The sequence below is a fragment of the Neophocaena asiaeorientalis genome, unplaced genomic scaffold, assembly GCF_003031525.2.
Source record: "Neophocaena asiaeorientalis asiaeorientalis breed wild unplaced genomic scaffold, Neophocaena_asiaeorientalis_V1.1 scaffold828, whole genome shotgun sequence".
In the NCBI taxonomy this organism is placed as follows: Eukaryota; Metazoa; Chordata; class Mammalia; order Artiodactyla; family Phocoenidae; genus Neophocaena; species Neophocaena asiaeorientalis.
In genome coordinates, this window is record NW_020175443.1 from 2,640,081 (window position 1) to 2,662,658 (window position 22,578).

A 22,578-nucleotide genomic window follows, 5' to 3' on the forward strand; every position below is an offset into this window, starting at 1 on the left:
CCGAATGTCCCCTGGCTGGGTCTCTCTGTCCCAAGTTCTGTCCCAGAGTTTTACTCAGAGTTCGGTCTCTATCTGGCCCCACTGAGGACCAGCACCGCCGGGATTAAAGATCTCCCCGCACACGGGGAGGTGGCAGGACGGCCCGAGGGGTCCCTGCTGGGCGCCCAGGCCCTGCTCCATCCCCAGCCCTGCGCCCCAGGGTGTGTGCAGTCTCCTCCCTGACTTGCTCTGGAAGGACCAGCGTCCCCTCCTTCTGGTCCTCCTCTGTGAGCGTCCTTGTCCCCGGCAGCTCCTGCTCACAGCACCAGGGCCACCCCGCCTCCTCTGAGCCCCCGCGTGGGAAGATCCGCTGTGCTCCCTGTTCCCTGAGTCCGGTCCTCAGCTCCGCAGCGGTTCCCACGCCCTCCTGGATCAGGATGTCGCGTGTGCCTCCCGCTAGACCGCCGCCCGCGGAGCAGGGACCCGAATCAGTGAGGCTACACCAGGACCACACCTGCCTCGTGCCGCGTAGGGAGGAGTCACGTGTGGGAAACGCAGGGGTCAGGGACACAGGTGACCGTGAGATTGTGGACCAGAGCGAGAGGAGGAGAGGTTGGCCCTGGGACCAGCAGGGGGCGCTGTGCGGCCGTCTCTGGTGGATGGGGCAGGACAGGGGCGCCCAGCTGGGCAGCCCTCCTCTGCCGGAGGCCCAGGGCAGGGCTCTCTGCTTCCTTTGGGGAGGGGGCAGCTGTGTCCTCTCTGGGCCTGGCCGAGTCCCCTGCACGTGGCCCGTGTGTGGTCCTGGAATCTGCCTCCTCCCCGTCCCGACTCATGGGGGAAACTAGTGCATCAGGCAGGTTCCCTGGGTCCAAGGGCCCCAGACCTGTCAGGGGTCATGGGGGAGCGGCAGTGGGTGGGGACACATTTGCGTGACAGCCCCTCCTCTGTGGCGCCAGCGGGGAGGCATAAGAGAGGAGTGGGGCAGCCCAGCCCCAGCTCTGTGTCGTGAGCAGTGGCTGTGATCACCATGGCCTGGACCCCTGCCCTCCTCATGCTCCCCTCTCTCTGCACAGGTAAGACAGGCCTCAGAGACCAGGGCCCATCCCAGCCTGAGGAATTCCTTCTGGCTCAGGTCCCCGAGTAGCTGCCTCCTGTCCCTTCTCCTCATCTGATGTGTCTGTGTCTGCAGGGTGCCTCTCCCAGCCTGTGCTGACTCAGCTCCCTCCCTCTCTGCACCTCTGGGAGCATCAGCCAGACACACCTGCACCCTGAGAGTGACATCAGTGTAGGTGGTAAAGGCATATACTGGTAGCAGCAGAAGCCAGGGAGCCCTCCCCTGAGGTACCTCCTGAGGTTCAAGTTAGACTCTGATAAGCACCGGGGTCCCCAGACGCTTCTCTGGGTCCAAAGATGCCTCGGCCAACGCAGGGCTCCTGCTCATCTCTGGGCTGCAGCCCGAGGACGAGGCTGACTCTTACTGTCAAGTGTATACAAGTGGTGCCGAGCACAGTGACAGAGACAGATGACGAATGGGACAAAAACCCTGGGCCCCTCGTTTCCAAGCTTTGACACGTTTATTGAGGTAGTTAATAGCTTTACTGATAAGATCAACGGAACATTTCTGTTGTAGACTGGTGCCACACTAGAACTCTCTACTGTCTATGGAAAATGTCCGTGACAACTCTAGAAAGTTTAAACGAACATACTAAAATTTATACCAAAACTGATAATTGAAAAATGACAGTCACTTACATGCAGAATTCAGGACATGTTTCCAATAGTAAAGAGCAATGGAACAGAAGGTGAAACCCATCCAGAGGGCAATCCATGGTACCACACATTTCCTAGGAAAGATGTGTGTGTGTGTGTGTGTGTGTGTGTGTGTGTGGAGAGAGAGAGAGAGAGAGACAGACAGAGACAGAGAGTAACCCCGTGCCCGGCCCCCAGGCTGTGCTTTCAGCCTCCAAATGAGAAGGCCAACTGCAAACATAAGGCATTTGACATGTCTCTACTGCAAGAGTGAGATTTCACCAGAGATCAGTGTCAGCGCTGCAGGAACCAGCAATGAACCTGAGTGTAGAGACTGCGTGGTGTGAGTGCGTTGCTTTGAAAATAAAATGGCATCAGTGGGTCAAACATGGACGTAGCCTTGGGACCTCTGTAGACCGGCACTCAGACATTTTTTTAAGTGTTGTATTCCTTCATTTTTTCAGAGTCCAGCAAAGTATCCATGTTGGTAACAGAATTCTGATGGTTCACCCCAGTTGGAAATGTATGTATTTCTTGTAAAGAAATATTAGAAGGATTTTTAAGAGGATTTTTTTGGACATTGCAGCACTATGGATCCCAAAATAAGTCTCCTTGTCCCTTATGAGAGCTTTCTGAATCATGATGGTAATTTCAAAATCAACTGTGCCAAAAACCTTAGAACGGGAGAAGAATAAAGTTTTATAAAATTTCTCGGTACCATAAAATGTGCTTGAAATGTTACACTCCTTTTAAAAGTTTTCCAGCTTAGTAATTCCAGAATCTTCCCTTGTGTTGAATTTAAAGGTGAGAGAGTTTGCGTGGCCGTTTCACCCTTTTTGAAGTGATTTTCCTTCAATAATCAGTATATAAACGTCATGAGGCAGTGACCCACAGCATGGCTCTAGCCAACTGTCAAAAAGATGCTCACTGAACGCGCATCTTTGAATCTGTGTTACTGCAGTTTCACATTCTGACTCCTATTTTGTTTCAAACAATTCACCAGTGTAGATGTACGACCCATGGAGGGAAATGGATTCAGTATTTGTTTATTTTCATACCAACATCACCATGGGAAACTACCTGTCGGGTATTTTTTTCACTTACTAGAATTTCATTTTAGCCACGCCAATAGATACGTAGGGGCATTTCATTGTTGTTTTAATACACATTCCCTAATGACAAACGATGCTGAGCCTCCTTTCCTGTGCTGATTTGCCACCTGCATATTTGGTTGGCTGAACTATCCAATCTTGAGAGGCTGACTTCCTTTCCCCTCTCCCTCTGCTCATAGGCAGAGGTGGGGACCAGTCTCATACACCAGGTCTGACACGGACCCCTCTTTCACTGTCTATTTCTCCATCACAGGCATCCTTCAGGCCCTCAGGTGCTCTTGTTGGCTGATCTGATTCCAGGTTAGTCCTGAGACTGAAACCGTGTACAAGCCCCTGTGTCCACGTCTTTTGAAGTAAAATGCTGACTCAGGAGTGAATGATTGGGAAATGTGAAGATGGAGAGACAAAGAATAGCTGTTGGGCTGGGGAACTGGTATCAATTTAGACTATAATTCTGCCACATTGCAGAATCACCAAACTCCCAGTCCCTGCAGAGTCACCAGAATCCCAGTTCCCTGAAAGATGAAGGTAGATACAGGCCTGACACACATTCCTAAGTTGTTTGTACAGGAAGCAGACCCCCACCAGATGAAAACTGCTGACCACAAGCACATAGACCCTAGACTGGTTGGAACCAGAAGGTTGATGATGCTTGAAACGTCACCTTGATGCCAACCAATCCGAGAATTGTCCACGAGCTGATTATGCCCTGATCCTTGAACACTATAAAACTCCTCACTACCTGCTCCAGGGTGGGTCACACAGTCTTGAGGGCATTAGCCCGCTGTGGCCTCCTTTCCTGGCAAAGCAATAAAAGCGACTCTTTTTTACTTCACCCAAAACTCTGTCTCCGCGTTTCTATTTGTCACTAGTGAACAGAGGCCGAGTTTCAGCAGCAAGACGATGGCTCAAGACAAGTCATCTGCCGTGTGTCACAGACCTTGTCTCCAGGGTCCAGAGTCCTGCACGGGGCAGAGTGAGTCCCCAGCCTCTCCCCAGCGCCCCCGTCCATAGCCCCCCTGGGCCCATCACACCAGATGCCTCTTCTGGGGTCCTCGCTTTTCTGTGTCTGCAGAGATGTTCTCATTCTCTTCCCCCTTGAGGACCCCCCATAAAGTGAGGATTGACATGACTCAGGATGCAGCCTGAGTGGGAGGCAAACTATGCTTCTCACCTTCCAAGGCTCTCTTCACCCTGGGCAGGTGGCCCAGACTCCCCTCTGCCCCCCTGGCTCCACCATCTCTACTTGGTCACCAGCTGTTACCTGTACTAGTCACAGTCTGCAGCTAGTCCCTCAGTGGGGAGACCTCTGCCATCACTTCTGCACCAGCACCAGCCTGTCTGAGGCTGAAATGTCCTTTTGGATCTTTAGGAAGAACTGCTGGTCCTTCCCATCAATGCTACGTCCTCACCATTGACATCATTTCATTCACTGACTTTCTACTACTTGCAGAATAATTGAATAATAATGGAGCTAAAGGTCACCTTTGCCTGTTCCTGATCTTTAACCACCCTAAAATCCTGGCTTAAGGACTATGTTATCTGTGTGTGTGTGAGATAGTATGTATTATCATATTATAAAGGTATCTGTCTGTTTGTATTTTTATGTGGATTTTTTTAGGAATTGCTGTTAGGTTGGGTCAAAGTTTCTTTCGTGATCATTTAAGACAATAATATATTGTATTATTTATTATTGGTATTATATTAAAGTATTTCATAATAGGGAACCCAACTTGTATCATGGGAGTAAAAGTATCAATTTATTAATCTAGTAAGAAATCTCTGTTCATATTTTATTTAGAACATTTTCATCAATATTTAATGTTACTATTCTGTAATAGTTTTGTGTAAGGAGTCAGGTGCTTTCATCGCTGTTATATGTTTTCTATAAGAACTAGGAAATTGTCTACTTTTTCAAACTTTGTGAAAAAATATGAAGCAAATAAGTCGGAACCATCTGATCTCTGAAGTTCTGTTCAATGTTTCCTGTGAAACTATCTGTATCTTATGTCATTCTTTGGAGCAGTTCCATAAAATTTTCTATTTTATAAGGAAATTGGTCTGTTACTCATGTTATATCTGATGTAGACAATGTTGTACCTTACTAGGCAATGATGCATTTTATAGGTTTTTTTACCATACATTTTCTGGGATTCTTTTCCCCACATAAAACCAGCAGGGTGCGCTGTAGGACTGCCCTGGATCCCTGCACAGCTGCTCAGGGAGGATCTTTCACTCCAGGAGCTGGGTCTCAGGGCGGGGCCTGTGCTCCCTGGTGGGGACTCAGCAGTGTGTCCTCTCTGGCTGGCAGAGGCCCCTGAGCAGGGACCTGCGTGGTCTCAGCAGGTGCTTCCTCCCAGGGGGTCCCAAGGGGGAAGCTGCCCTCCATCCCCTTGAGTCTGGGCTGTGAGCTGAGCTCCAGCACCAGGGCTCAGGGAGGGGCTGGGTGGGCCCTGGGTGGACACCCATTTGCATGGAAGCCCCTCCTCTGGCAGAGGCTGGGGGAGAAAAGGAGGCCTGGGGCAGCCCAGCCCCACTGTGGGGACCAGGGGGCTGTGAGCACCATGGCCTGGACTCCTCTCCTGCTCGTGTTCCTCTCTCACTGCACAGGGAGAGCCAGGCCGCGGGGACCAGGTCTCAGTCCCCAGCCTGCATCAGCCCGTGTGACTCAGACTCCTGGAATCTTTCCTCCAGCTCCTGCCCCATCTCCCCCGTGTCTGTGTCTGCAGGTTCCGTCTCCCAGCCTGTGCTGACTCAGCCTCCCTCCCTCTCTGCAACTCTGGGAGCATCAGCCAGACTCACCTGCACCCTGAGCAGTGGGTACAGTGTTGCCAGCTATGTTATAACCTGGTACCAGCAGAAGCCAGGGAGGCCTCCCTGGTACCTCCTGTCCTACAACTCAGACTCCATTAAGCACCAGGGCTCCGGGGTCCCCAGCCGCTTCTCTGGATCCAAAGAGGCCTCGGCCAACGCAGGGCTTCTACTCTTCTCGGCTGCAGCCCAAGGACGAGGCTGAGCATTACTGTGTAACCTGGTACAACAGTGCTCCTCACAGAGACACAGGCAGATGGGAAAGTGGAACAAGAACCTTAGCCTGTCAGAACCTTTTTCATGACAACTTTTAAATTTCACATTAAATTGTATATATACAAAGTGTACTGGGAAGTACATTCTGGTTTGTAATGGATCTACTCCCAATTTTTAATTCAACCCTTCTTAGTCTTCTAAAAACTTAGAACAAAAATAAAACAAAATAATTCATGATGGCACTGAAATACTGCCTGTTTATCCATGTGTAAGCAACCAGAGAGGTAGATCTGGCCTTTCTTCTTACTATAAAGAAATGAGTCATTCTTCATTTTATCTTCAGCAGAGCCCGGGGACCAGCCCAGCAGGTGGACCGTCCACTACAGCGTGGACTCTGCTCCTTGAGGGTCAGAGCAGAGAACTTGAGGTGTCAGGGGTACAGCTCTCAGGACACAGGGGACTCCCGGGAGTGGGTTCTCTTGAGCCCACAGGTGCTGGCTGTGTCCTCCTCTTCTCTCTACCCCATTGGAGGAGTTCCTGCACTGCGGGGTGGGGGTAGGGCTGGGGACCGTCAGGAGCAGGGACTCCCCAATACATGCCTGTGCCCCTCCCCCTGTGACGCTCCTGACGAGCCCTGATCCGAGGGCACCTTCTCCTGCACAGGGAGCAGCAGGGACGTGGGGTTATCATGGCAACAGTGACAAGAGATCCCAGACAGAGGCCCTACCTTTGTGACCCAGGACACAGGTGAGGGACACTGGGGGTTCAGTGCTATTCTCTGGCTCTTGGTTTGTCCACACGGCCTCCTTGGTCACCTCTGGGCCCCGTCCCGATGAGGAGGCCGATTACCACTGTCACATATCTAATCACTACCCACCGCCACAAGGGACTCCTGTGCTCTGGGGAAGTGAGATAAAAATCTGCCCTCCACACCCCTGTCTGACCCTGACTGTGACCGACGCCAGCTCAGCTTTGGCCTCTGCTTTCACTTGTGCTGTTGAATCCCGAGACCCTCATGTTTTCATCCTGGTCCATCTTTATGGCGTCAGTGAAAATGTCTCTATTCCTTACTGGTCTCTTAGTACAAACACAATGACTGTGGGCCCAGATACTAATGATCCATCACAGGTACAGGGCAGGATGACGAGGAAGCAGAGGTCCAGCATCTGTGCCCTGGGAGACCCAGGGGGCCTCTGCCAACCACCTGCATGTCCCTCTCCTGGTCCAGGCTCTGTGCTCCTGCCCTGAGCCCTGACACCTAAGCAAGCTGGGTTCCCCCCTTTCCTGGAGCTTTCACTCTGAGGAGCTCCTCGTCTCCAGGTCCTGGGAGACCCTCCCCATTAAGGACATGGCTTTCAGACCCGTCACTTGCTTACTTTCTCCTATTTTGCTTCATGACCTGTCATACCTTTCCCCCTCTGGTCCTTTGTTTGGGGTGATATTGGATAAATATCACTATTTTGGACACAGACCTTATATACCCACCCCTATTAAATCTATGGAGCTTAACAAATGAACTTGACCCGGATCCAGTAAGTTCAGGTAACAGGACATAAGGGTTTCTAAGTCCAGCAATGCAGGGGGAAGCCCTGGAAAGGATGAGAGTGCCATTTATAGTCACAATCTTTTTTTGTTTTTTTTGCGGTGCGCGGGCCTCTCACTGCTGTGGCCTCTCCCATTGCAGAGCACAGGCTCCGGACGCGCAGGCTCAGCGGCTATGGCTCACGGGCCCAGCCACTCCGTGGCATGTGAGATCTTCCCGGAGCGGGGCGCGAACCCATGTCCCCTGCATTGGCAGGCGGACTCAACAACTGCGCCACCAGGGAAGCCCTATAGTCACAATCTTTATATCAAACATTTTACTGAGAAAGATTATGAAACTAGACTAAAAATATCTTAAATACATCAGAGTCGCAAATAAATACTGTCAGTATCATTCAGCAGTTAACGAGACCCATGGAAGTAATCAAGAAAAAGACACGTTTTCCGCGAGAACATCATATTCTCACAGCAAAGGCAGAAATAAGAACAGAGACGTGCAATCAGCGCTGGGACGCTACCTGGAGACCTTACAAACACAACAGCAACCACATATCAACCTGGGAAGGTGACTCAGACAGAATCATGACCAGGTATGACCCACGGGTACTCTGGGAATTTTAAGCCTGGCACTTGGTTCAAGGTGGTTATGTTCTGGTAATGAATCTGGGAGCAGGTCAGATCAAACTCAGACATCAGGGATTCCTGGCACATCAGCATTCCATTTAGGGGTATGGAGGTCATTAGTGACCTGGAGAAATTAATATCTCAGCCCCAAACTACACAGAGGGGACGCATTCTACTGCCCTGAATGGTGACATCAGAAAGATCCAGCTGCCAGTGTCAGAAAGCCCTTCCAGGAGGCTGCATGTGTGAACTGGGGGAGGATGTGGGTCTGAGTCCAGCAGCGGGCACTGTGGGCCTGGTCCTGAGAGCTCAGGGTCCTGGGCCAGGCAGGCTGGGAACACCCTCCACTGGCTCTTGCCCATGTGGGCAGCAGTGTCCTCACTGGAGGGTGACCTTCCTGCACCTGGGCCCCAAGGGGACATGAGGGCTCTCAGCTCTGAGTAACACGCTGACCTCTTATTTCCTCCTCCTCCGTCATGCGGTCAGTGCCCATACCTGCCGTTCAGGCAAAGACAGACGGACAGTCACACAACAAAATAAACTTGCTTCAATAAACTTGACCTCCAGTGATACCTGGACAGAGGCTAAGAGACCCCTCGGGGGGGAACTGTCTCCGTGACAACATGACCCCCAGGGTGTTCACGGCAAAAGTGTGATGAACGCAGGGGCCCTTTGTCACTATTTATGCTATTTTTCATTTTTTCACTGTTGTGTTATTTCTTATTTTCAACATCTTAAGTGAATTTTGGAAACTGAAACTATTTGTGTTTTTGTTCCTAATTCTTTGTTTTTCTTTTGTGTCAATACTCCGTCTCTTTTAAAAAACATGATAGATATGAATTGCCTATTTTCCCTACACTATCATCAATACATTGGTATAATAGCAAGATAATTTAGTATGAATATTTTTCTCCTCTGTGAGTTGAGGTTCTCAAATGCATGTGAAAACGAATCATGTGAATTTTATTAAACAGCTAATTTACCAGCAAACCTAATATGAATACCAAATAATAATTTTATTAACAGTGAGTTAAACATGATTTTTACATTCTCTTCCCCAAATACTTAAGAAATTTGAACTCCCTGTTCATCCTCTTTACATCCCAAATCGCTTCTCCACCCTTCCTAGTCCTTTGGCTCCACAGCAGAATGTAAAGGGAAGGGAGTTTTAAAACATCCCATGATGCTCACACATACTTATTCACACACAGCGTTATTTTTATTTCTGGTTATGTGACATGTATTTCAACTCTGTTTTCTATGATGTTGTGAGTTATCTTAATTTCTATGTGACATTATGAATTTTTCTCCTAAAATTGGCAGTTAAATTGAAGGGATGTCATATAATATATGCTTCTTCAAAAAGGGAGGCTGTCATCCCAAACCTGGCCATGCAGCTCTACCTGTTGGCCCTCCCAGCCCTGGTCCCCACACCACTGCTGCTAGGACAGGGTCCAGGGCTGAGTCAAGGGAGTCCCCTGTCCCCTCACACCCCAGACGTGGGCTCTGTGATGTCACAGTGGACTCGCTACTGGAGGAGGAGTGACTGCTAAGCTCCTCCAAAGAAGACAAGCAGGGGTTTCACTGAGGAAGGAGGAAATGACCCAGGAATGGGGTGAGATTTGGGATGGACTAGATTCTGGGCAGGACGTGAGGACACCACATCTCCTCCTTCAGCTCTCAGACTCTCCAGGGAAGACATGGAGGACCAAGGTCACCAGGGTCTTGGGGAGAACATGTGGTGAAAGACGTCACCCTCATCACTCTGTCTCATCCCCACGCTGTCCCCGGTCTCTGTGAAGCCCCAGCATCTGCCTCCTTCGAGACCTCCCCCAGGGGACATCAGGGGACACTGGGCACAGAGAGGCAGGAAGCTTATTTGCATGAGGCCCCTCCTCCTCCTAATGGGTCGCGGAGGCATATAAAGGCCCGAGGACCCCACACTCCAGCCCAGGAGGCTGAAGAGCTGGCGTCCTGGGAGTGTCCCCACTATGGTCTGGATGTTTCTGCTCGGGCTCCTCACTTACAGCTCAGGTCAGGGGCCAGGGCTATGCATCCTTGGGGGCACCTACAAGTAGGGGCTCAGGGGACCTTGTCTCCATAACAAGCCCTGTCTCTCTCCTGTCAGTTTTAGGGGTGGATTCTCAGACTGTGGTCCAGGAGCCGTCACTTTCAGTGTCTCCAGGTGGGACAGTCACCCTCACCTGTGGCCATAGCTCTGGGTCAGTCTCTACCAGTTACCACCCCAGCTGGTACCAGCAGACCCCAGGCCAGGCTCCCCAAACTGTTATCTACAGCACAAACAGCCACTCCTCTGGGGTCCCTGGTCACTTCTCTGGATCCATCATTGGGAATAAAGCTGCCCTCACCATCACGGGGGCCCAGCCCAAGTATTGTTGTGCTCTATATGTGGGTAGTATGTTCATGTAGTGATTTATATCCATGGGGAAGTGTGGAAAAAAATCCTCATATGCTCAGAGAGCTCAGCCCTTAGAGACAGGAGAGTTATGGATTAGAAAAAAAAAGAACAAACTAAACCCAAAGCTAACAGAAGGAAGGAAATAATAAATTTTAGAGCAGAGAAAAACCAAATAGAGAATACAAAAACAATAGAAAATCAAAACAAAACTGAGTAGGTTCCCTGAAAAGATTTTTTAAAAAATTAGACAAACCTTTAGTCAAATTGACTAAGAAAAAATATAGATGACTCATATAATTAAAATCATAAAGAGTAAGCATTACTGCCAATTAAACAGAAATAAAAAGGGTTACATGAGAGTTCTACGAACAACTATACACCAACAAATTAGATTCTGTAGATGAAATGGACAAAATTCCTATAAATGTACAATCTACCAAGACTAAGTTATGAAGAAATAGAAAATGTGAATAGGCCTCAAACAGGTAGAGAGGTTAAATCAGTAATCAAAAACTTCCTAGGAAAAAGGAAACCAGAACAAGATGGCTTCATGGTGAATTATACCAAAGATTTAAAAAAGAATTAACAAGTTCCTTCTTAGTGAAGTAAGCAGTGCATCAGTCTCATAAAAAAAGAGTTAACAAAAATCCTTCAAAAACTCTTCCAAAAAGTTGAAGAAAAGTCCAAAACTACCTAGCTTAATCTATGAGACCAGCATTATCCTGATACCAAAGACCCTGCAAGAAAAGAAAACTACAGACCAATATACCTTATGAAAACTGAGGTGCAAATTCTCAACAAAATACCAGCAAACTGAATTCAGTAGCATATTTAAAGGATTCTACCCCATGACCAAGTGAAATTTAGTCCTGGAATACAAGGATGGTTCAACACACAAAAATCAATCAATGCAATACACCATATTAACACAATACAGGAAAAACAAAACCCATAATCATCTCAACTGATGCAAAAAATCACTAACAAAATTCAATACCCTTGCATGATATAAACACTCAACAAACTATGAATAGAATAAGCTTACCTTAACATAACAAAGGCTACATATGAAAAACCTATAGCTAACCTTATATTCAATGGCGAAAGACAAAAAGCTTTTCCTGTACTCTCAGGAATAAGACAAGGATGCCAACTTAGAAATGAAGAAGTAAAATTATCTGTCTGCGGACAATACAATCTTATACGGAGAAAACCTTAATAATTCCACCAAAAAAAGTTAAAATATAATTCAGCAAAGTTGCAATGTACAAAACTGACAGACAAAAATCTGTTGCCTTTCTGTACACGAACAACAAATGTAACCAGAAAAGGAAATGAAGAAAGTAATTCAATTTACAACAGCATCAAAAGAATAAAATACTTAGGAATAAATTTAACCAAGTTGGTGAAAGACTTTTTCAGGGAAAACTACACCACACTGCTGAAAGAAATTAAAGAATGCACAAATAAATGGAAAGACATCCCATGTTCATGGACTGGAAGACTTAATATTGTTAAGATGTCAATATTACTCAAAGTAATATACAGATTACTTGCAATCCCTATCAAAATCCCAACAATGCATTTTGAAATGATAGAAATATGTGTCATAAAATTCATATACGATCTCAAGGGACCCCTCAAATAGCCAAAACAATCTGGTAAAAGAAGAACAAAATTGGAGTTCTTGCATTTTCTGATTTCAAAATGTACTACAAAGCTACAGTAGTCAGGGGACTTCCTTGGCAGTCCAGTGGTTAAGACTCCATGCTTCCACTGCAGGGGGCACTTAGTTCCTGGTCTGGGAACTAAGATCCCGCATGCAGCACAGCACAGTCAAAAAAAAAAAAAAAAATCTATAGTAGTAGGTCTATAGATAAATAGAATCAAATAAAGAGCCTGGAAATAAACCCTTACGTACATGGCAAAATGATTTTCAACAAGGGTGCTGAGGCCATTCAATCAGAATAGGACAGTCTTTTCAACAAATTGTACTGGGAAAACTGGATATCTACATGCAAGAGAATGAAGTTAGACCCTTACCTTACACCAGATACAAAAAACTCAAAAGAAGACCAAAGGCCTAAGATCTAAGAGCTAAAACAATAAAAATCTTAGGAAAAAAAATAGGAAAAGTTGTCACGATATTGGATTTGGCAATGGCTTCTTGGGTATGGCACCAAAAGCACAGGCAAAATTTAAAAATTAAAAATAGATAAATTGGGCTTCCCTGATGGCACAGTGGTTAAGAATCCGCCTGCCAATGCAGGGGACATGGGTTCGAGCCCTGGTCCGGGAAGATCCCACATGCCGCGGAGCAACTAAGCCCCTGTGCCACAACTACTGAGCCTGCGCTCTAGAGCCCTCGAGCCACAACTACTGAGCCTGAGTGCCACAACTACTGAAGCCCGCGTGCCAAGAGACCGTGCTCTGCAACAAGAGAAGCCACCCAATGAGACGCCCGGGCACCACAATGAAGAGTAGCGCCCGCTCGCTGCTTACCCTGCGCCCAGCAACAAAGACCCAACACAGCCAAATAAATAAATAAATTTATTTTTTAAAAAATAGATAAATTGAACTTCATTAAAATTAAAAATGTATGTTAGGCCCTGTGGCTGTTGCCGTCGCCACGGAGAAACTGTTGGAGCTGGCAGCCTAGGAATGAATCTCTTCTCAGCCTCTAAGCTCACCTGGTCAGAATCCTTGGATGAGCCTGTGGGACCCTTCCCTCTAGCCCTGTGGTTTGGAACCAGTGGCTTTGGGACTGTGAGAGGACGGACAAAGACTTTCAGGGGCTGCCAAATCCATCCCTGATGGCATCAGGCACTGCCAGCCGCTCAGAGGATGAGGAGTCACTGGCAGGGCAGAAGCGGGCCTCCTCACAGGCTTTGGGCACCATCCCTAAACGGAGAAGCTCCTCCAGGTTCATCAAGAGAAAGAAGTTTGACGATGAGCTGGTGGAGAGCAGCCTGACTAAGTCCTCTACCCGGGCGAAGGGGGCCAGTGGGATGGAAACAGGGCACTGTTCGGGGAGTGAACCCTCCTCCAGTGAGAAGAAGGTGTCCAAGGCCCCCAGAACCCCTGTGCCACCCAGCCCAGCCCCAGCCCCTGGACTCGTGAAGCGTGTGAAGAAGAGCAAACAGCCACTCCAGGTGACCAAGGATCTGGGCCACTGGAAGCCTGCGGACGGCCTCCTGCTCATCAGGGCCGTGTTGCAGACCAATGACCTGACATCTGTCCACCTGGGCGTGAAGTTCAGCTGCCCCTTCATCCTGCGGGAAGTCCAGGAGTGCTGGTATGCCCTGCTCTACGATCCTGTCATCTCCAAGCTGGCCTGCCAGGCCATGAGACAGCTGCACCCAGAGGCCATTGCCACCTTCCAGAGCAAGGCCCTGTTTAGCAAGGCTGAAGAGCAGCTGCTGAGCAAAGTGGGATCGACCAGCCAGCCCACCTTGGAGACCTTCCAGGACCTGCTGCACAGACACCCCGATGCCTTCTACCTGGCCCGTACTGCCAAGGCTCTGCAGGCCCACTGGCAGCTCGTGAAGCAGTATTACCTGTTGGAGGACCAGACAGTGCAGCCGCTGTCCAAGGGGGACCAAGTGCTGAACTTCTCCGATGCAGAGGACTTGATTGATGACAGTAAGCTCAAGGACATGTGAGATGAAGTCCTAGAACATGAGCTGACAGTGGCTGACCGGTGCCAGAAACGAGAGATTCGGCAGCTGGAACAGGAACTGCGTAAGTGGCAGGTGCTAGTAGATAGCATCACAGGCATGAGCTCTCCGGACTTTGACAACCAGACCCTGGCAGTGCTGCGGGGCCGCATGTTGCATTACCTGTTGTGCTCGAGAGAGATCACCGTAGGCAGAGCAACCAAGGATAACCAGATTGACATGGACCTGTCTCTGGAGGGTCCAGCCTGGAAGGTCTCCCAGAAACAAGGTGTCATCAGGCTGAAGAACAATGGTAATTTCTTCATTGTCAATGAGGGCCGGCGACCCATCTACATTGATGGACGGCCTGTGCTGTGTGGCTCTAAATGGCGCCTTAGAAACAACTCTGTGGTGGAGATTGCCAGCCTGTGATTCATCTTCCTCATCAACCGGGACCTCACTGCCCTTATTCGGGCTGAGGCTGCCAAGATCACGCCACAGTGAGAAGTGGTGGCAGGGCCCATGGGCTCTCTCTGGCCTCAGTTTCCCCTGCCATCCCAGAGCCCTGGAGCTGGGAACTCAGGCTCCTGCAAAAACCAGAGGGGGCTGCGGGAGACTCAGCTCCTGGCCCCTTGATCTGAGTCTGTGCGGGAGGGTAGGGCTGGCCCTGGGGAAGCCCCTAGAGGCTGGGACCCTCAGGCTTCCTTAGTGCCAGAGCCCCTCCCCTTCCCTCTCTGCAGAGGACCCTACCCTTTCCCCCAGATTCCCACCTTTGCCCTCTGTCTCCAGCTGATTAGCTTCAGACTTTTCCTTTATTATTTTTCTTTTGTAAATACAAAGCACTGAGTTCCACCCCCCCAAAACAAAATGTATGCTCACTAAAGGACATTACCAACAGAGTGAAAAGGCAACTCACAATGGAAAAATACATACGTGTGTGTGAGTGTGTGTGCGTATAAAGCTTATATCTGATAAGGGATTAATATCCAGGCTATATAAAGAACTCAGCACCACCAACAACATAAAACATGGGCAAAGACTTGAAGAGACATTTCTCCACACAAATGGGCAATAAGCATGTGATAAGATGCTGAGCACCACAAATCATTCAGGGAATGCAAATCAAAACCACAGTGAGATACCACTTTATATTTACTTTTTAATTTTATTTGTGTATTTATTTTTTTGCGGAGCACAGGCTCCGGACGTGCAGGCTCCGCGGCCATGGCTCACAGGCCCAGCTGCTCCGCGGCACGTGGGATCTTCCCAGACCGGGGCACGAACCTGTGTCCCCTGCATCGGCAGGCGGACTCTCAACCACTGCGCCACCAGGGAAGCCCCCCACTTTATATTTAGAATGGTATTACCAAAAGCGTAGAAAACAACAAGTTTTAGAAAGGATGTGCAGAAGCTGGAACTCTTGTGCATTGCTAGTGGGAATATAAAATGGTATAGCCGCTGTAGAAGACAGTACGGTGGTTTCTCAAAAAATTAAACCTAAAATTACTATATGATCCAAATTTCACTTCTGGGTAAGTGCCCGAAAGAGTTAAAGGCAAGGTCATCAAGAAATATTTGTACACCTATGTTAATAGCATCAACGGATGGATGTAAAAACAAAACGTTGTATATACAAACAATGGAATATCATTCAGCCTTAAAAAGGTAGGAAGTTCTGACACATTCTACAATGTGGATGAACCTTGAAGACATTCTTCTACGTGAAATAAGATGGTCCCAAAAAGAAAAATCTTGTATGATTCCCCTAAAAGAGGTACCTAAAGCAGTCAAATTCATAGACACACAAAGTAGAATGATGTTTTCCAGGTGCTGGGTGAGGGGACAATGGGCAGTTACTGTTTAGTGGGTATGGAGCTGCAGTTTGGAAAAAGAGAAGGTTCTGGAGATGGGTGGTAGTAATGGTTGTTCAATAATGTGAATTTACTCAGTGCCACTGAACTGTGCACTTAGAAATGATTAAAATGGTAAATTTTATGTTATGAATATTTTACCACAATAAAAAATGAGGAGGGTTTCTATGGTGTGCAGTTTCCAAGAGCAGTGGAAGAATACAGGACTGGGAAGGTGTGCATAAGTATCCAGGATATCCTTCCTTTTATGCTGGCCCTGTGGCACCTTAACAGGCCAAGAGACTTGGAGTTGCCTCATTACAGGTGACTCAGAATGATGCCGTCAATGTGATAAACCGATGTGAGCTGGGATCCTGCAGAGTCTGAGGGTACCTAAGAACACCCTCAATTCTGACACCAATTGCAAGTTCAGTTTTGATAATTCCCTAGCATAACTCACTCAGACTCATATTTGTATTCATAAATATGGTTTACTACATCAAAAGCGTACAGATTAAAATCCATCAAAGGAAGAAGCACTTGGGCAGGGTCCAAGAGAATTCCAAGTTCAAGCTTCCAGTTATCTTCTCCCAGGGGAGTCAGAGACAGTGCTGGCTTCTCCCAGCACCAGTGTGTGGTCCTGTGCAGGGAGGACTGCAGACCAGGAAAGCTCACCCAAGCCTGGTGTCCAGAGCTTTTTGGGGGGTTGGTCAAGTATACTTTGTTGACTTTATTCTCCACTGAACTGGCAGAAAAACCTATAACCCTCAGGTTTTGGTCATTTAAAAAAATTCTCTAAAGTAAATTATTAAAATAATTCTGATTTAAGCCAGCTGTTTATTCAACTTGAGATTCTAAATTAATAACTCCAATAGAGTGAGTTGTTCATGAAACAATTCGTTTAGTCATTCAAAACACTTAGATAAGAAATTAAGATCGTGTAACGCTAAAATTAAATTACAGACACTGGGGTGGGATTTCAACAACAGCTAGAAAAAAGAAGTATTTACAAACAGGACCGAGCAAAGAAGAGACAAGCAATGAATGTGGATTGGCCTGGGAAATACAGTTGCAACGTCAAAAATATAAATCAACAGTTACTAGTACTTGTTAAAGGAGACCACATGCCCTCAGCATGGGGAGGCCACTGGGAGGCGCTGTGAGTCTTTTCAGAGGACTTGAGAAAACCCGTGATTCAGATTTTTTAAAAAAACCTTTTAAAATATTTATTTATTTATTTTGTTTATCTATTTTGGGCTGTGTCGGGTCCTCGTTGCTGCGCGCGGGCTTTCTCTAGTTCCGGCAGGCGGGGGCTACTCTTTGTTGCGGTGCGCGGCCTTCTCATTGCAGTGGCTTCTCTTGTTGCAGAGCACGGGCTCTAAGCGTGCGGGCTTCAGTAGTTGTGGCACACGGGCTCAGTAGTTATGGCTTGCGGGCTCTAGAGCGCAGCCTCAGTAGTTGTGGCGCATAGACTTAGTTGCTCCGCGGCATGTGGGATCTTCCCGGACCAGGGCTCGAGCCCGTGTCCCCTGCATTGGCAGGAGGATTCTTAACCACTGCGCCACCAGGGAAGTCCCCCAGTGGTTCAGATTTAATGGGACCCTGAACCAATTGTTCACTGGCCCGGGGAATATCTTAGAGCAGCTGTTTCCTCTCACAGGGTAAATCCACAGCACACAGCCACCCCAGGCTACCCCTGACGGTGCAGCTGCTCTCAGGGCTGAGGACCTGGGTAGTGGAGAGGCTGGTAGAGGGCTCAGATTTGCATAATGCACCACTCAAACACACCCGCTTCATGCAGGAAGCTCAGTAGGGGATAAGGAACCATCAGAGTCCAGCGCCCGCCCTGGGGCAGGGGTCCTTCCAATGTCTGCACCATGGCCTGGATTCCTTTCTTCCTCCTTCTCCTCACTCACTGCCCAGGTCCACACAGATGCAGAGACCAGCCTTTGGAGGGATGCCTCTGCCTTTGTTCCTCATTCCTAACATGTGTCTGTTTTTGGTTTCAGGGTCCCAGGCTGTGGCGACTCAGGAGCCCTCAGTGATCGTGTCCTCAGGAGGGGCAGTCACCCTCACCTGTGGCTCCAGCACTGGACCAGTGACCAACAGTCACTATCCATGCCGGTTCCAGCAGAAACCTGGCCAAGCCCCCAGGACGCTGATTTAGGACACAAGCAGTAACTCTCTTGGACCCCAGCCCGGTTCTCAGGTTCGCAAAACTGCCCTCACCCTTTCGGGGGCTCAATCCGAGGACGAGGCTGAATACTACTGTTGGCTGGTATACAGTGGTGCTCGCCGCAGTGACAGACCCAAAGGAGGAACCAAGACATTAACCTGCCCCAGCCCTTGTGGTAAGGTCTCAAGTACAGTATTCTTAACCTCACAGTGAATAGAACAGGAAACAGGGAGTTAACTGCAGCACACATTAGTTGGAGGCAGAACAGATTGAGGCATTTGGGACAATTCACATCCAAAATCACACCAGTGCTTTCGAGCACGCGTTAGACCAGTTTCTCTCAAACTTTAACGTGCACACGGATCATCTGAGCATCTCGTAAAATGTGGATTCTGATTCAGTGAGTCTGGGATGAGGGCAGGTGTTCTATATTTCTAAATGCTCCTTGCCACACAAAATCCACATGTATGTTTTAGTAATAGCAAATCCGTAAGTACAGTATAAAATTAAACCAAGAATTGCTGGCAGGGGACTTCCTTGGTGGCGCAGTGGTTAAGAATCCGCCTGCCAATGCAGGGGACACGGGTTCTATCCCTAATCTGGGAAGAGCCCACATGCCATGGAGCAACTAAGCCTGTGTGCCACAACTACTGAGCCTGGGCTCTAGAGCCCACGCAACGCAACTACTGAGCCCACGTGCTCTAGGGCCCGCGTGCCGCGACTACTGATCCCGCGTGCTGCAACTAGTGAAGCCTGCGTGCCTAGAGCCCGAGTTCCGCAACAAGAGAAGCCACTGCAATGAGAAGCCCACGCACTGCAACAAAGAGTAGCCCCCACTCACTGAAGCTAGAGAAAGCCCGCGCATAGCAACGAAGACCCAACACAGCCAAAAAATTTAAAAATAAATAAATAAATTAAAACTAAAAGAAAAAGAATTGTTGGCAGATGAGAACCTAAGAGAGGTCTCTGACATCAAGAACTGATGAGTTATGAGGATTATGGAAAAATGCCAAGCAAACACACATGAAAAGACCTCTTCTCACCTGCACTCCCCTCCAGCTCCTGCCCAGGCCCATAGGCGCAGAGCAGATATGCCCCAGGCCTATGGTCACTTGTCTGACATCCCAGTAGCCATTTCCTTTTCAAGTAACTAAATGTACTGGCCTGGGGAGATTATTTGCATAATTTCTCCTGTAGGGTTTAGGGACTGGCAATTCCTGGCCAGCCAGAGAGGTGTCAGGGCTCCAGAAGACACACCTCTTGGGGTGTATACCCCACGGTCCAGACAACTTTGCTCCTCTTCACACCCGTCGTTCACTCACAGGTCAGAGGGAGACCCTGTGAGCTTTGCTAGCAGAGGACCATGGAGGTAGTTCCTGTCCCATCGTGGCCCATGACTGCTCCCTGACATTTCCATCTCTGTCACTGCTTGTAGGACTCACTTTCCAGGCTGAGGTGATTCAGGAAACCTCGCTGACCACAATCGCTGGTGAGAAGGTCACAGTCATCTGTGGCTCCAGTGCTGGGGTTGTCACCACCAGTAACTATGCAGATTGGGTCCAACGGAAGCCTCACCAGGGTCGTCTGATTGGTGACCACACTCACAGAGACCCAAGTGTCCTCAAGCTGTTCTCCGGTGCCTTCCTTGGAGGCAAGTCTGCGCTTACCATCACAAGAGCCCAGCCTGAAGATGAAGCATTTCACCACTGTGCAGCCTGGTTCACGGATTACCACCACCGTGACAGCTCAACAGAAAAGCGACACTCGAACCTCCTGGCTCAGCTCAGCGCCCTGCCCCGAGCCCCTTCCTTCTTCTTAGTTCAGAGGCTGGTTCTTGGTTTGGGGCCTCAGGATGGTCAATGATCATGCCTCAAAGGAAGTGGGTCACACTTAGTGTTTGAGCTTCAAGGCTATAACTGCTGAACAGGGAGAACGGTGTCCCACTTCCTTTCTCTCTCTGGGTTGCAAGCACTATTCTCTTCCAACATTATTTCTCCCTCCTTCCTTAGCAAGGAAAGCTCAGTAAAGCTTTGACACACAGACCTGTGGCTGCCTTTCCCTCTCCCGAGCTCTTGGTGGGCATGCAACAAAGCCCTAGTAAATAACATATAATCTAAACTCTGTTGCAGGAAAGTCTTCTTTGAAAAGACAGGATAGCTCTGCTTTGGGTATATCTGTATAAGCTCCTACTGAACAGAACCCTATGCAGATATCAACTACACATTCTGGACAAAGTATTGAAAAGCAACTATCTGAACGACCTGGACAGTGAAGAAAAGCAGGAAGATTCTGCTTGGAAACTGATACTTTGAAGAAGGGTATGGTGAAACAGTTTCCCGATTTTTATGGCTTTTAGACTAGAGTCAGCAGGAATTGCCATGGCTAAGCCCCTAAAGAAAACCCACAGTCTGTCTTTCTTGAAGACATAGTCCATAGAGTCCAGAGAAACCACAGCCACTGGGAAAGAAGGAGGAAATCCTAAAAACAGAAGAGCCACGGAGGGGAAGCCTGAAGTTTTTGTATAATTTCTGCCTAACTCTCTGGCTCATATCTGAGCCGGGCATGTGGCAGGCAGCTCCCGAGAAGACTAAAGAGCAAAGGGATTGACTGGATTTCAACTACCTACTATCCAGGAGGCAGGGTTCCCAATGTGAACCCAACAAAATTACTACCTACTATCCAGGAGGCAGGGTTTCCAATGTGAACCCAACAAAATTACTGCCTGCTTTAAAAAATCAAAATTACTAGGAGAAATATAATGGAACCCCAAATCAACATGATATAATATTCATAAAGTTCCAAATACAATCTCAAATTATTTAGCAGCAAAGAAATGTGAAAATGTGCCTATTTCCTATGAGACAAGATACTCAGGAGATAAATCTTGAGATGACCCAGAGGTTGGAATTAGCAAACAAAAATTTTAAAGAAGCTATTATAATTACATCAAATGAAATAACGTTCCTTAATTATAAGAGGACCTCCGTGCATTGTAGAATTTCCCTATAGCCCCTTCTTGCTTTTACCTAGTTACAATCTGTCCTCCAGCAGCTCTGACGCTCTGCCCCATCTCCTCCAGATACCCTGTTGGTCCTTCCGCCTCTGGCTGCAGGAGCGCCTGAGACGTGGAGCTACTGTTCTGTCTACTAGTGACTCACTTTCCAGACCTGGGGCTGCTTGAGCAATGGTCATTTTGAGCATGGTGGGAGGTCCAGGATTCCTGAGCCTGGGGGTCAGCAGTGAATGAGCTGTCAGGCAGTGCCCTGTTGAGCCCGGGCAGAAGCCTCCGGACCACCTGGACTCCTCTGCTGCGCATGCAGAAGCTCAAAGAGCCTCAGAGGGGTGACAGGCTCAGCCCCACCTCTGGTGCTTCCTCCCATGCCATGGGGACCAAGAGATCTACCACAGCCTTCCTCGTGGAGAGGAGCGGGGTCCATCTACACATACAAAATTTGCAAGGAGCTCCCATTTTCTGATACTCATTCTTTTATGGATCCTGCCTGTCCCCAAGTGCCCTTGTACTTGGAAGGAAAAAAGCTCTGCCTTGTGCTTTTCCTCCAGGAACCTGATGTATGGGCTTGAAAATGTGTCACCCAGTGCCCTCCTTCAGAACCAAGACTCTCTTCCCTCCAACTTCCAGGAGTATTTGCTGCTGATAGCTAACAGCTACGTCTCTCTCTGGTAATTCCCTGGCATTAAATGAGCTGACCTGCATGAGATTACACCCCTCACCCAGGGGCACCCACATCAAATGATTGCTTGTTGCAGGAGCACAGAGGCCCAGTCACCTGCCACAATTTGCAATAAGTCTGAAGGACCCTCCCACCTACACCTACACAAATCCGCACGGCACCAGTTGAGGCCTCTACTGCTACTCCAGGGCAGATCAGTTTCTTCTGCTGTGCCATCCCCTTCCCTCACTCCTTTATAGGTCATTTACAATAAAACCCTGCAGGAAAATCTTCAGCTCACAGATATTTTCCTGAGGAAGCCACCACAGAAGAGTTACATTTTACATTGCCATTGATCTGGTGAATGCATACTTTTCCATTTCTATCAAGAAAAAAGATTGAAAGCAATCCATAGTCATAGGATGGACTAACAGCATAACACTGATGTTTTGTCCCAGAGCTACACTAATTCTTCTACTTTAAGTATCCCAAGGGACCTGGGCCATCTGGACATTCCACAGACCATCAGGCCAATCCGTTCTATTGAAGACATGGTATAAGATATGGCAAATACAGTAAAAACCTTGGTATAATAACTGCTCTAGACAAACCCTGTAAATTTTAGAGGTCCATCATTATCGATGAGCTTCCTAGGGGAACATTAGTCTGTGACATGACAGGACATGCCCTCCAGAGTAAGACCAATTACTGCATCTCACAGTTGCCACTCTTAAAAGAGAAGTACACACTTAGTTGGCCACTTCAGCTTCTGG

General features: G+C 48.3%; 1 pseudogene and 1 gene segment (V, D, J or C); both read left to right on the forward strand.

The window, feature by feature from the left end:
* The first annotated feature begins 5,404 nt into the window (after positions 1-5,404).
* LOC112415121 (immunoglobulin lambda variable 5-45-like) lies at positions 5,405-5,856 on the forward strand. The segment is given in 2 exon segments: positions 5,405-5,474; positions 5,570-5,856. Coding segments are annotated over 2 exon segments (357 nt in total).
* A 7,378-nt stretch (positions 5,857-13,234) lies between these two features.
* Positions 13,235-14,612, forward strand: LOC112415120 (microspherule protein 1 pseudogene; annotated as a pseudogene).
* Positions 14,613-22,578: the final 7,966 nt, after the last annotated feature.